Raw genomic sequence first — 14,044 nt, 5'->3', positions numbered from 1 at the left:
TTTTGCTTCAGTGTAAATGGCAGAATATTTCCTGATTTCCTTTATGAAATAAATTCGGAAATTAGCATGTATTATTGTAAGCTGTTTCATCAAATACAATATCAATACAGATTACAATATCAGTAGAAAATCAAGATTGTTGACTTAGCTTCTTTTTTTTTTTAATTATTAGGAATTTCAGAGCCTGTAACCCAAGACGCTGGGATAGGTTCCAGGTTCCCGTCCAGCAGTTTGGAGAAGTTGGATTTCAGAATTTGATAGTATTTTGTATGTTGCCCTTTTGCTGCAATTAAAGCATGAAGCTGAGATCGAGCAGAAATCGTTGATTTATTTAGATCCATGTTTTCAGTAGGATTTCTAGCTAATATTCTGGAAGCCATATATTAAATGTTAATCTTTTATTTTCAGTTTATCGCAGTGCACAGAACAGCATTATGTTGCCTGGAGCAAACAAGCACAGTACTAACAACAGACAACACAATCCCATCCTCTGTTCCCACACAGCTCTTCCCCTGCTTTCTCCGCTAGCTCAGATGAATTGGAGCAGTCTGTACCATCATTTTGTCCTCCAAATCCACAAACACATTTCAGATGATGACTTAAACACATCAGGAAGGCTGTCTTGAAGGAAAATGATTATGTTATCATCTTGGCTGTTGCATACATCTTGGCTGTATGTATAAGAATATTCAGGAATCCAGGAAAGATGGCTGCATTGTTCTGGGACTTGGATTACGCTACAACTCCTCCACAGAAACCAGCTCTACAAATCATTTCTTTGTTCAGGCATACTAGTCCTGTGAGGTGAGATGTAATCTTTTACCATATAAGATAATCATTACACTTTGACCTGGTGAAAATGACCATCTTTTTTAGTTTCTATGATCGTTCACATTGTAGTTCACCCATGCAAGAAAGCTTAGACTGGCCTTCAAGTGAGCAAGTGGAGTTCACACGATTTAACCCCTCCAGAACTAAAGACAATACAGGTCTGGTAGCAGATTCTGCATGCTTTTGTTAGTGATAACATTCGGTCTGTAGTTCATTTCACTTAGTGTAATTTGCCTCTGGTATTTCATCATACATTTCAGAAGGAGAATGGCATATGGTAACAGCCACTCGCTCATTGCTTGGCAGGGAAAGAAGAGGCCAGAGGGAAGACCAGCAGAGGGTGTTTTACAACATCTTGCCAAGAGTGAGATTTAATTCTTTTTTATTTTATTTTATTTTATTTTGTATACTCCATCCTCTTCTCATAACATCTATTTTAAGAGATATAGGAGTCTAATGTCTACTGTACTCTGCTGTAGGTTAGAGCTTTGTTAAGTGCTACAGTCGGATCAGTCAAAATCACAAATAAATCAGGCAGTGCAATTTGGGAATTGGTACAATTGATTCATTGAAAATAAACATCTCAGAAGAATGAGTCATCTATGAACTCTTGCCCAAAGGTTTGATTTCTCCCCCACCCCCCAGAACTGAGTTTACAAAAAACAAGGACTGATCTTATTGTAACAATCACTAATGGTATCTACCAGGATTTGCTACCAATGCTATACAATGTTAAGGTTAGGGATAGGGTTAATATTTATTTCATCGTTTTGTAGGCAATCAACACTGTCATTGACATGATCAATAAAATAATTATAATTGGCCACTAAGCAGAGTTTGTGCTTGGACCTCGAATTTCAAAATAAATGAGGAATGGAACATTTTTCTGAAATGCTGCATTTAAAAAGCTGTTGGTGCTTAGAAATGAAGTAAAAGTTTCCCAAAAATTAAAATGCGGTAAAGTAAAGATAGCCTACTTGAAAATGTACATTAAGTGAAATTACTTCGCTACTGCTTACCATTTGCTTTTGACTCTTGAAAATTAAAGGAAGCTGTATTTGAAAGATAAGTAACAAATCAGTAAATTGGGGGCAATTAATCTTGACAATTTGTTGCAAACAAATCTTCTTTTTGTTTCGTAGGCGCATTTTCTCCAGCCAAATAGAGAATCAAGTGCTTTTTCACCCTATGCTAATGACTTCTGCTTGAATGGTAGAGATCCCAAGAACATTGCTGAGTCCCTCAGGAGCAGTCGTAAGCTGCACCCGCTGACACAGCCGGGCTTCTACAGTCCAAAAATCCCACGATCAAAACACTGTGAAGCTGCACAGTCCACAAAAAAATCTTCTTCTACAAACAACTTGAAGGAGTTCTTTGCTCACACCTTGCCTCTGCTGTGCTCCAAAACGGCTGTTCTCAAAACCAGGTGAGATGCATAAACCATGTCATAATGAAAAGTATGTGCAATTTATGTTGAAAAGGCCAGATTAAACCAGTATGAATTTCCATGATGCCTCACGATTGCTTTTCAGTCAAGATTGAGTACTTGAAATATTATTGTGCCCCTCGTTCCCCTCCCACCCATGAGATCCCACGGGGAGGGGTGGGACAGTCAGTAAAAAGTGGGATATTCCCACCACGTTGCATAGCGTTGTTCCCTGTCCCTAAATTCAATCAGTCCATCTATCACTGGAGTTCTGAGTCTGATTTGTTGTATTTTACTGGAAATTACCAACATCACCAAGAAAAAAGGACATTCGAATTGTAATGAAATGACTTTTATGTTTTTAAAATGGATCTGTCTTTATTTTTGCAGTGTATGTCCTTTTGCAATGTATGGACAGCTTACCTTATTCTTTGTTTTTATGTGTCTACAATATGTGTGTGTCTGTGGTCTTTGTGTTTTATTTCTGCCAGCCCTTTGTGTTCCAAACCACAAAAAGTTAAAACTTTTGTGGTGGAAAAGCCTCCTTTGATGAGAGCTGTGGTTTCTCAGACTTCACCAACCTCAAATCAACCGGACAAAGAGCACTTCAGCCAACTCCATCTAAGAGAGGACTGTCTCCCAATAGAACCCAATAGAAAACCTCCTAGATATGACCAACCTGTCTGGAGTCAGAGCCAGAATTTATTCACTGAGGATATTTCTACCAAGGATCATCTTTCTATTAACACAGTACATCTGTTCCCTGAACGCCAGTCTAGAGCAGACCAGCCTGCAACGCTTTGTCCCAAACTGGAAAAGGCAAATCATGAGAGATTTAACTTGAGTGTTGACACTGACATTAAACCATCTCAGGGTGACCCTGACCGGTCATGTCAACCTCAAACCAGCCCAGCTAAACCTGACTGCAGCCCAAAACAAAAGAAGACACAGTACACACAACATAGAGAAACCGGTGATGTTAGAAACACTGAGCACAACCGTGTAAAAAGGTAAGAGGATGGCAGATCTTTATAGGGTATTCTTATTATTTTTAGTGTACTATTTTCATAGTAGTAGCTAATAGTATTGTATAGTAGTGTGTGCAAATTGTAATAATGCTTTTAAAATTGCTGCTACCACAAGCACAATTTAGGTGCAGTTACTACTTTACAGTTACTACACTTCTCATTAGAATACTTGATTCTGATTGGTCAGTCGCGGCATTTAGTGTTCAGATTAATATTCATGTTGTTTATGGCAACACTATGTATCATTCTACTCATAGAATGAAAAAAAAAAAAAGACATTCAAATGCAAGGTCAAAAGACCTTAACTTTTTTAAAAACTTTTTTTTAACTTGAGCTGCGTTTTGTAACGTGTCAAAAAATCAATAAAAGTTATCATCTGAAACAAATTTTCTTAGTAGTTTGTTTTGCACTGGTTTAACTTTTTTTTTCCAGTCAGGTGAATGTGAACTCAAAGAATGTGTTTGGTCAGCCTCGAGTGATCGCATCACTGCGAGCAGCATGTTCCCCGCGGCCTGTTCGCAAGAGCACAGTGGTGGAGGACTTGAAAAAACTCATTGTGATGGACGACACACAGGACAGCGCTCAGGGTGATTCAGTATGTGATTTATTTGGCTCACATTCAGCAGTTTGACCCTAAACAACCTGACAACCTAGGACAATAATGTGAAAAAGCAGGTATTGTTCTGCTGAGTATTGGTATGTGAGCAGTGTTGCCATGTTGCAATGTGTTTACTGTCTATTTGTAGTCACCTCAACAAAAAGAGGCGGGGCTTTGCAGCAGTTTGCGAATGTCAGGTTCATGCCCAAGTCAATCATTATTCAGTCAAGCTTACCAATCAAACCCAGAGTCTCCCGCACTCACACCCATCCATCTCCACCTGCAAACACGTCAAACAGGCAAGAGTTATTCCTTCTATGAAGCATAACGTCATTATTATATGCTATAGCAGGGGTGTCCAAACGGACAAACCCACTTACAACCCATATTTCAGCCCATGTAGTAACCTTGTAGTACCCACATAAAAAATAAAGCTGGGGCCAAGATGGGTCTTGCGCATGTTGCCCAGTTGGGGCCCACCTGTTGGCAAGTACAATCCCACATGAAATCCATGTGGGCAATTGACATTGGGCCATTATGGAACCCGCGGACAATCCCATTTTGGGCCCACTTTTTCAGCCCATGTCAAACCCACATGGGCCCCACACACAAATGTTGGCTGGAATATAACATAGACTATTAAGACAGCTGCGGGCCGCTTAAAATTCATCCACGGGCTGCAGTTTGGACACCCCTGTGCTATAGTAATTATATGTTCTGTTGCAGCTCACATATATTCTGGTTTTATCAGTTGCTCTTCAACTGGTATGACCTTGACTTAAAGAGATTTTTGCTTTTTCTAGTATACATTGGCACTCACTGGTTGTCTTTTCCTAGAATGTGGAGGATCGCCTGAGCAGGCTGAATCTGACCTGTGGGACAGAGACCAGCATCCTGATCCTGAACTCATGTCCCTGCCAAGCACAGCCTGTGATCTCGACTGGAATAGTTTAGTTCAAGCAGCCTGAGAATATGAGAGTAAGTATCAAAGAACAAATAAATATGTTGAGTTAAGATTGTTCACATACAGTGGTCCCAAATGTCTATTTTTAAATTTAAGCCACATTTGCTATTGTATGTAATTGCAATAGATCAGGGGTGTCCAAACCTGTTCCTGGAGGCCCACTGTCCTGCGGAGTTTAGTTCCAACACAGGACAGAAGACAATGGCCTTCCAGGAACAGGGTTGGACACTTCTGTTCTAGAGCTTTTCTCTGAACTACCGTAACTTCATTTTTCTATGTCGTGAGACGCGAGGAAGTGGAATGGAAAAAAAACTAAACAAAATGCAAGGTCAAGAGACCTTAACTTCTTTAAAGTTAACTACTTTTAACTTGAGCCACATTTTTATAACGTTTTGTCAAGCGCAGAGGACATGATCTACTGAAAGTTAATGAAAGTGAATCTATTGTGTGTTCACATAGAAAAGCAGCACAGTGGCATGCAAAAATGCATTCTGTGTGAACGGCCCCTTATTCGTCTTTTTTTATATACTTCTTTGAGCCATTTTTGAAACTAACCCATTGCCATGGTGATTTTTAGTGGATGTATGAATATCCCTTAAAGTGATATTTATATTAATTTGTGATATTACTTAAATGTAACAGTTCAGTAAGAAGTTTAATATGAGTAACATGCATTTTGGACACAACATTGCCAGATGCTTTTAATTTGAACTCAGTAAGCAAAAATAGTTCCAAGTGAATCAGCATAAAGTGCCTCCAAGCATCACATGGCTGGGGTGATTCGTTCCTGAATGAATGAATCAGAATTTTTCAACAATTGTTCAATCATTTGCTTATAAAACAGTTTTTGTTTTGTTCCTGACTGAATCTGTTTGTTTTTTCTTCAAATAAATTAATAATTTTATTCAGACCGCCATTTGTAACTGCACACATAGTTATATGTTGTATAGTTGGCTTCATAATTTGTTTAATGCAATGACTTATTAGTAGTAGTATTAAAATAAATGATTCCATGATTACAATATATTTCCAGCACAAAGGATGGCAACCCTTTTGTCAGAAATGAGTCCTGTATCAAGCAGGCCAGACACACCGTCCCATGAAGAACCCTACAAGATCCACCAATCCAGCGCCTACTGCAGTGGAGAAGATATGGCGTAAGTGGGGCATAGTTTTATTAATTGAACGCAATTTTGGATTAATTTTCAAAACAGTAAATTAATGTTTAAACTGCTGAAAAACTACACTCTTAAAAATACATCTATGGTTCCATGAAGAACCTTTAACATCCATGGAACCTTTCCATTCCACAGAAGGTTTATTTTTATCCAAAAAAGTTCTTTAGATTATTAAATGTTCTTCACACTAAGAAAAAATGGTTCTTAAAAGAACTGTTCACTGAAAGGATCTTTGGGAAACCAAAATGGTTCATCACTGCAAAAACTCCCATTTGAAACCTTTATTTTTAAGAGCGTACATGAATATTAATTGCCTTGCATGCTCATTTTTTTTTAGCAGTGATGTATTCATTGACTTTCCCGACCAACTCTCTCACCTGGAAGGGATGCTTAGGCGACTGAGTGGTGACCTGCTGAAGGTGAGGCTCATTTAGCAGTTGATAAATGAGAAAAGTGTGTACTACGTGCTCTCATAGAGGACAAACACACTCACAAGCACCATGTGTTCCTCTTGTCCTCTGATTCAGGAGAAGAGAGACAAGGTGGCTCTTCTGGCAGAGGTGTTGAAGCTTCGCATTAGCAACCAACATCTGAGAGAAGAGTCCCTCTGTGCAGTTGCACAACTACACAAAATCAGCAACATTTTAAACACGACACCTGGAGGGATGGAGTAATGCAGGGTTGCAGACAAAGACTACAAATCTGGAAATCGCCAGACTTTTTTTTTTTTTTTTTTTACATTTTCTGCACTGATGTGGGAGGTAAAAATCTGCTGAATGGATTTAAAAATGGTAAGATTTGTTAAATGGAGCCATTAGTGACTGAAAGCCTAATCAAATTATTCGAAATATTTCATGAACAAACCTAGTATGTAGTAACTTATGAACGGACTTACAAATGACAATGTTCCAGTTCTTCTGAACTTCCTGCTGGCACAGGTCTCACATGAGCTTGAAAACCCAAACAAACTGAACTCAATCAAGGTTTATTAACAGCACAGTACAAACCAGAACAACTTTCATAAGGTTGGTAACTCTCTTGGGAAGCATATTACAGCTCCTCTAAGGCTTCTTTACTGAATAATTAGGTTAAGGCTATAAAAAAAGCTATAAACCAGCTTAATATAAAACATTATAATAAATATCTCAATCAAGGTTTATTAACAGCACAGTACAAACCAGAACAACTTTCATAAGGTTGGTAACTCTCTTGGGAAGCATATTACAGCTCCTCTAAGGCTTCTTTACTGAATAATTAGGTTAAGGCTATAAAAAAAAGCTATAAACCAGCTTAATATAAAACATTATAATAAATATATATACAAAGATAGATACTTAACAATTGCCATATATTATAAATAAGTAATACAAGTCTGAATGTTTAATCTACCAATTTTAAGTCACAATGAAAAATGCTGAAAACAGTATACGTACAAATGCTCTGTGATGATTAAAAACTGCAGAACAATAAAAAATATACTTAACACACAATAAATTAGTTATTTTAAAATCCCTGAGATGCAATTGTGTAAAATCACAACAGTGATTAACCTTAATAAAACTGTATCGAACTATACAATGCAGTTGTTTAAAAAACAGTAGTCTGTTTGGCCTGTTTTTCTTAGACCTTTCAAGCATATATTCTCAATGCAGTAGGTAACTGAGGTGTGAAGACCTTCATTTGACAGCTGCATACTTGTCTCTATAGGCCAGTAACATGTGCAGTGGACGGGGCACAGAGCGTTCTGCCTTCATTTCTGCCTCGTGTTTTTGAGCGCGTACATTGCGGTTCTGCTGGCGACTGAAGCTCCAGGCTTTCAAGCTAAAAAACGGAGAGAGGTTTATTTGAAATTGCACTGCAACAGACAAGCCTCAATGAAGATTGGAGAATTCAGAGAGCCTACCAGTACAAACGTCTCTCTCTCTTGGGCAAGATGTGCCATAGACTGGCTAACTCTTTAGTGACTGTAGTAGAGGGGATGCCGGGATAGGATCTATGCCGAAATAATATATTTATTTAGATGGGTTTAGTAGTGGATGTATCATTAATGTTAAGAAAAAATAGTACTTACACACACCTGATATATAATTTTCTGTTCATTCGGCAGAACATAATGAAGCCGTTGACACATTTCTTCTTAGGGTTTGGCTGTGTTGGACCACGTCCTCTTCTTGAAGTGTGCCTGTGTGAACAGACTTTTCTTGCTCTCTTCAGGGGAACGAGTTGTTCTGGGGTCTCATCTTTCGAGCTTTTGTTCTCTTCCTCACTCTTGAAGGACAGATTGCTGCCACTTCCAGCACTCATGACAGTCTTCCAATTTGCAGTACAGAGAAGATACCATAAATAAGAGAGCTCCATATCTCAATAAACTAATATACAATAGGGGTCCAAAAGTCCACAAGTGAAAATGCTTCTATTTTGCATTTTTTCTCTTTCCAATTTTGTCATTGTAATTTATATTTCAGCTTTTTGAGTGAAATGTTGACAGTCTGTACAAAGGAATCACATAATCAGTGTCAGAAATTTGCTTATTTGTAGATTCTTAAATTAATTTGACATCATAATGTTTCCTGATTTTACATTTTTGAAATGTAAAACGGCTTAAGCCTCAGAGACCCAATCATATTCATGATGTATTATCTTTTCCACTCTTAAAAATGTCTTTATGAAACCTTTTTTTTTTTTAGGCAGAATTTTCATTGGATTATAATTTGGAAAACGTTGCAGAATTGAAATGCTTGTTTGCATTTAGGGCTGCAAAATTTCACCATTTTTGATACAATAAGTGAAAGTTGTAAGTTAACCAGTAAAGATACAGTCAAGAAAAGTTATTTGTCTGTTTAAATACTGTAACAAATATTTATATCAAAGCATATTTTAAATGTTTGAATTGGAAAATATTGTTATTGGTACTGTTATATCAATGAGACAATAATGATGAAACTGGAATTTGAAAAAAAAAATTTTTTGGAAAATTGGGCTCCACTCTATGAGAACAGTATTCAAAAGTTTGACCACTAATGTCCAGCGTTGTATTTTTGCTACAAAAATGCAAGACAAATGATCTCAAATGTATATACTTTCAAAATTTCAGGGCATGTAAGCCTTTTCCCCATCACTAGACACTGTTACGTGTAGAAACACTTATTAAGTGAAAGTTAGGTATTATTTTATTTCTACAGTATACACAAACATTGCTGTTCTGTTTTGTTGGGTCTCTGAGGGTTAATCCCAGATTTTCATTGTGATCTCAGAGTTTTGAACCCCCCCTGTATATGCAGGTAAAGAAGGATCACAAAATGTGGCCTACTGAGTCATTTGCAAAGCTGCCTGGCAAGCTGGGACTTTTTAAGACGGTAGATTCTGGGGTGACCCACACGTCCTCGAATAATGCTGTTAGGGTAAAAAAAAATATTGTTCAGTCAGCATAACAGCAACACTGTCTTGTTTGTAATTTCACACTGTCAGTAATGTGCACATTTGGCTCAATTAAGCAGATTTTGCCTAACTGCCTAAAAGTTTTAGACAATACATTATTCATAAAACAACCAATGCATCTATTTAATAAATACATGCTCAGAAAAAAGGTACAAAAGCTGTCAGTGGGGCGGTGCCCTTTCAAAAGGCACTAATATGTACCAATCTGGTACAAATATGTACACTTGAGGGACTAATATGTACCTTTAAACTACTATTATGCTCCTTTTAAGGGTAAAGAAGGTACAAAGGTGTACTTTTTGAAAAGGTACCGCCCCAGTGACAGCTTTTGTACCTTTTTACTGAGTGTAGTATACATGCTAGTCTATATTAGTATAGAATGACTATCCAATAAAATATGTGTAGGCCTATATGGATTATCTTTACTTTGTAGCGCCTCTCGTCCTTCTGGATGGAGAGAACGGCTCAGGCCTTGAGAAGGTGATATGAGCAGAGATGGGTTGAGGGTCAGGCTGTCTGCTTCCCGAAGGGGTGGACGCAAAGGCAGTACTGTAGGCAATGTTTTTGGCAGCGTAGGGCTGAAAGGGAAACGCTTTTTCCATGCAGCCGGAAAAGCTCCAAGCATGGGGTCTTTCAGAAGAATTCCTGATCTGAAGATATAGCAAAACATAAAAATGAGTTACAAGCTTGCACACAGGTACATCTCAAGCTGTCATTTATCTGCTATTCACAAACATAAATTAAATATCCAATATACAAACCCGGATGGAGGTGTATCCAACATATTTCTCCCTGGGCTTCCATCTTCACTTCCTGTCTGGTCTTCACAGAAACTACAGGTAGATTCAGCTTCAGTGCTCCCTGATAACAATAAATAACCCTGGGTATCCTTTAAGTTTCAGTATGTGGATTTAATTTATATATAACACCAAAGAAAGACAAGATTTTTTCACCTGTATTGAAGGAGGAAGTTGTGGAGTTGGAATCTAGAGAGCTTTGTGATGGCTCGCTATCATCAATAGGCCACAGGTCTTTGTCTTCTGCCGTTTGGGCTTCTGACAAATTGCTTTGTCCGTCACACATAATCTGGTGTTCTTGCTGCTCCACAGCATTTATGATAAATCTCTCAGAGTTCTGGCTCTGAGGGTCCCTCTTTTTGTCACTTAACCGTACTGTTTATAAATGTATATATACAGCAGTGTAAATAAATACCATTTTATACAATATTATATTTTATATAATATATTTTATTTTTTAAATACATAAACGTCACCTGTATACTTGTTTATGCGACTGTAGGTGTACATGTTCTTGGCTTTTAGGAACTGAGGTGGTGTGCAAGATAATGGAGAGTCTTCACTCTCCGACTCTGATTCTGCAGACACAAAGGCCATAGACTTCAGTATGTATCACATGACCCCTTCCATATTTCAAAATATATGCATAAAAAACTTGCATTGAGCATAATTAATAAAGCAGCTGACTTCTCTCATTGTTTTCAGATAGACGGTGAGGATGACTCTTCAGACTATGAATGTGACTCTGGTGAAACTCAAAGCACTGCAGCATGTTTATCAGGGTGTCCTGTGGACACACACATAAAATAAGTTGTTTTTAATTATTATTATTTTTTACTATATGCATAATTTTACTATATATGTAGCAAATTAAAATATATTTTATTATGTTTGTATGTTTTTAACACCTAGAGAAACACACACACACACACATACTATTACATAACACACTTATTATACAACATTTTAAACAATAGCATTTAAAATACATTTTTATCACAGCTTACTGAGTATCACCGCGTTAATTTCGCGCTCTATTCAATGCCATATTTTAAAATGACTGATATGTCGCTTTACATTTCATTTTTGATTATTTTTTAAATGGATGTGTATTTTCTTGCGTAGGTATAGTTCCCTTACCTGAATTATTCTCTATGGAATGCACAATATACTGCGACTATTCACTAAATTAAATCTCCTCCAACATAGAACTTCTTAGAATGACATTGGACAAGAAAAGAGCCAATCAGCTTCAGCGCTTACACGGATTGGATAACGAGAGTTACACAGACCTCGTGACAATTGAGTACGTTACTGGGCTGCTTGGCCGTGAATGTTTTCATGAACTTTAAAGCTTATGTATATTTTGTTTAATGTTAAAATACTTTCTCCTATTCTAACTAAGGCATTTGTATGCACATTTTCGTAAAGTTAAAACAATGACTATCAGCCGTGTTTGAGCATCAAGACATAAGAACTATAGATATTTTCTGTAGATATGTAGGCCACATATCAATGATCAGCACGACATAGCAACATTTCTCAACCAATGATGTGACTTGAAGGCGTGGTTATCTGCGTAAGGAAGATGGAGTTTTACTGAAACCTTTGAAATACATTTTTGTCATTCGTTTCGGTGACGCTAGGGGTGCATACATTTCACATATCAGCTACCACGTGCAAATATGTGCAAAAAATAAAATAGTTATCTGCCAAAATAATTTCCCTTTAATCTCCATCTTAGAATGTTTTAATAAGATACTTAAATATTTTTAACCTGTTATTAAATGTTGACTACATAGTTTCCCCATAGTTAAAAGGATAGTTCACCTTTAGTTGTTGGTCCCCATTGACTTCCATAGTATGGAAAAAAACACTATGCAAGTCAATGAGGACCAGCAACTGAAGGTGAACTATCCCTTTATGCTCAAATGCATGTGAATATGAAATATATGTAATATTTATAATTCTATATTACTGCTAAGTAACTAGAGTGAGGAGGACATCGAGGACCCGCCAGAGTGGGATGAGGAGCTACGCAGATCGCTGTCCTGTTCTATCTCAATAACGTCGACTGCAGAACTGAGAACACGATCATTTACAGGCTGCATCGTCAAGATGCATATCGAGGACGAATCAGACCGGCGTTGGTGATGAAATATTCCCCAGACTCAGTCCTCTCTACGTTCAGCACAATGAGCTGTTCATTTCCTGCGCCCGCGGTGGATTTGATAGAGCAATGGTGCGCCAGTCCCGGACTGATGGTGAGTGTGTCTATCAGGAAAAATCTGCTTTTCGGGCTCCGCATCTTTTGTGGCAACTAACAATTGAAGTGCTTCGCCATTTAATTTAGTTGTTTGAATGAAATAAGCCCCTGTTATTAACTATTTATCGATATAATTATTTTATGACTTATTCTATTGTATATTTAAGTGCTCTAGTTTATTAATTATTGTAATGTTTTACAAACTAAATGCATACATCAACGGAAAAAAAAAAACAGGTTGAGAAATGCACCAGATTATAAAAATGACTCTAAGCAATTGGGAATCATAGTTTAGTTTGATTTGTGTAAATAAGTCAGCTTTGTGGTATTTTTAACTGCTTGTTGTATTCCCATTTCACGCAGGTTTAATCTTATTTTGGCATCCATCGTAAACACAAGATGAACAGCATACGGTACAAAGCAGCGACTGTCAGGTGGTGGAACTATTCTGTAGCGCGCTGTGACCATGCACGTATGTGCCGCGTGCGAATACTACTGCTGTGCTTGCGCGTGCTGGTGGCGATTACATTAACACTGGCAGTATCACTGTCTAAACACCAAAAGGTAGATTATGATTTTCCTCCCAAACCTCCCGACCTATTCAAAGACAAGGTAAGAGGACTGCAGACATTCATTTTATAATGTCACTTCTTTTCATGTAAACATTTGGGTCATTTGATGATGTGTTTTTATTATTATCATATTCCCATTTCACGCAGGTTTAATCTTATTTTGGCATCCATCGTAAACACAAGATGAACAGCATACGGTACAAAGCAGCGACTGTCAGCTGGTGGAACTATTCTGTAGCGCGCTGTGACCATGCACGTATGTGCCGCGTGCGAATACTACTGCTGTGCTTGTGCGTGCTGGTGGCGATTACATTAACACTGGCAGTATCACTGTCTAAACACCAAAAGGTAGATTATGATTTTCCTCCCAAACCTCCCGACCTATTCAAAGACAAGGTAAGAGGACTGCAGACATTCATTTTATAATGTCACTTCTTTTCATGTAAACATTTGGGTCATTTGATGATGTGTTTTTATTATTATCATTATTATGGACCCTTTTCACAAGACTGTGATGACGCGTTTAACGGTCATCAGCATCGTAAATCCTCGAAAGTTTTTCATATTTGCATTTTTGTTTAAAATTTATGTACATTTATAACACTATTTTTTGTATTATATCACCTTTGCATCAAATTACAAAAAAACAGTTAACGCTAATGCGAAAGTGTTTCTAATGCAGCGTCTATGGGAGGGATGGTAAATTTGACATCGTTCTCTGTTCTCTCTTCTGACTGCCGTTATCAGTCTCTCTCAATTTTTTTCCTATTGAAACTCATGAAAACACTATCGTGGAGTTTTTCTTTTGCTATTTGAGCAAATGGGAATGCAAAAAATATATATTTGTGGTACTCTCCCATTCCCTGCTCTTCAAGTTAACCCAACTATGACGACTTCCGCTGCTGAGAACCCCGGAAATGTGCCAAAGGTAAACTATAGTGAAAAT

The 14,044-nt window shown here is 37.6% G+C and overlaps 2 protein-coding genes and 1 long non-coding RNA gene across 3 annotated transcripts; 2 read left to right on the top strand and 1 right to left on the bottom strand.

Annotated features, from left to right (window-relative positions):
- The first annotated feature begins 1,105 nt into the window (after positions 1 to 1,105).
- On the top strand, positions 1,106 to 4,851 carry LOC107708493 (uncharacterized). The gene is made up of 6 exons (XM_016512755.1): positions 1,106 to 1,195; positions 1,974 to 2,257; positions 2,749 to 3,267; positions 3,718 to 3,880; positions 4,032 to 4,182; positions 4,721 to 4,851. The coding sequence occupies exons 1-6, from the start codon at positions 1,106 to 1,108 to the stop codon at positions 4,849 to 4,851; spliced, it is 1,338 nt and encodes a 445-aa protein (XP_016368241.1).
- Positions 4,852 to 5,935: 1,084 nt separating this feature from the next.
- On the top strand, positions 5,936 to 6,674 carry LOC107708502 (uncharacterized). The gene is made up of 3 exons (XR_001636368.1): positions 5,936 to 6,004; positions 6,363 to 6,444; positions 6,553 to 6,674. It is a non-coding gene; the product is annotated as an uncharacterized LOC107708502 (long non-coding RNA).
- Positions 6,675 to 7,626: 952 nt separating this feature from the next.
- On the bottom strand, positions 7,627 to 8,329 carry LOC107708492 (basic helix-loop-helix and HMG box domain-containing protein 1-like). The gene is made up of 3 exons (XM_016512754.1): positions 8,103 to 8,329; positions 7,929 to 8,018; positions 7,627 to 7,846 (listed from the first exon to the last, which is right to left on the bottom strand). Exons 1-3 carry the CDS (start codon positions 8,327 to 8,329, stop codon positions 7,702 to 7,704), a joined length of 462 nt encoding a protein of 153 aa, XP_016368240.1. The 3' UTR covers positions 7,627 to 7,701.
- Between the last annotated feature and the right edge of the window lie 5,715 nt (positions 8,330 to 14,044).

The sequence above is a fragment of the Sinocyclocheilus rhinocerous genome, unplaced genomic scaffold, assembly GCF_001515625.1.
Source record: "Sinocyclocheilus rhinocerous isolate Xijiao unplaced genomic scaffold, SAMN03320098_v1.1 scaffold506, whole genome shotgun sequence".
In the NCBI taxonomy this organism is placed as follows: domain Eukaryota; kingdom Metazoa; phylum Chordata; class Actinopteri; order Cypriniformes; family Cyprinidae; genus Sinocyclocheilus; species Sinocyclocheilus rhinocerous.
The sequence above is the reverse complement of the archived record's forward strand: the minus strand, read 5'-3'. Positions and strand labels throughout refer to the sequence as shown.

What these genes read in the sequence shown, in the direction of transcription:
- LOC107708493 (XM_016512755.1), top strand. Translation starts at nt 1,106, where the DNA reads ATGGTAACAGCCACTCGCTCATTGCTTGGCAGGGAAAGAAGAGGCCAG. An exon ending in GAGCACAACCGTGTAAAAAG is followed by an intron (nt 3,268 to 3,717) that starts GTAAGAGGATGG and finishes TTTTTTTTCCAG; the next exon opens with TCAGGTGAATGTGAACTCAA. An exon ending in CCTGCAAACACGTCAAACAG is followed by an intron (nt 4,183 to 4,720) that starts GCAAGAGTTATT and finishes GTCTTTTCCTAG; the next exon opens with AATGTGGAGGATCGCCTGAG.
- LOC107708492 (XM_016512754.1), bottom strand. Translation starts at nt 8,329, where the DNA reads ATGAGTGCTGGAAGTGGCAGCAATCTGTCCTTCAAGAGTGAGGAAGAG. An exon ending in AACAGAAAATTATATATCAG is followed by an intron (nt 8,019 to 8,102) that starts GTGTGTGTAAGT and finishes ATTTCGGCATAG; the next exon opens with ATCCTATCCCGGCATCCCCT. An exon ending in AGAGAGAGACGTTTGTACTG is followed by an intron (nt 7,847 to 7,928) that starts GTAGGCTCTCTG and finishes TCCGTTTTTTAG; the next exon opens with CTTGAAAGCCTGGAGCTTCA.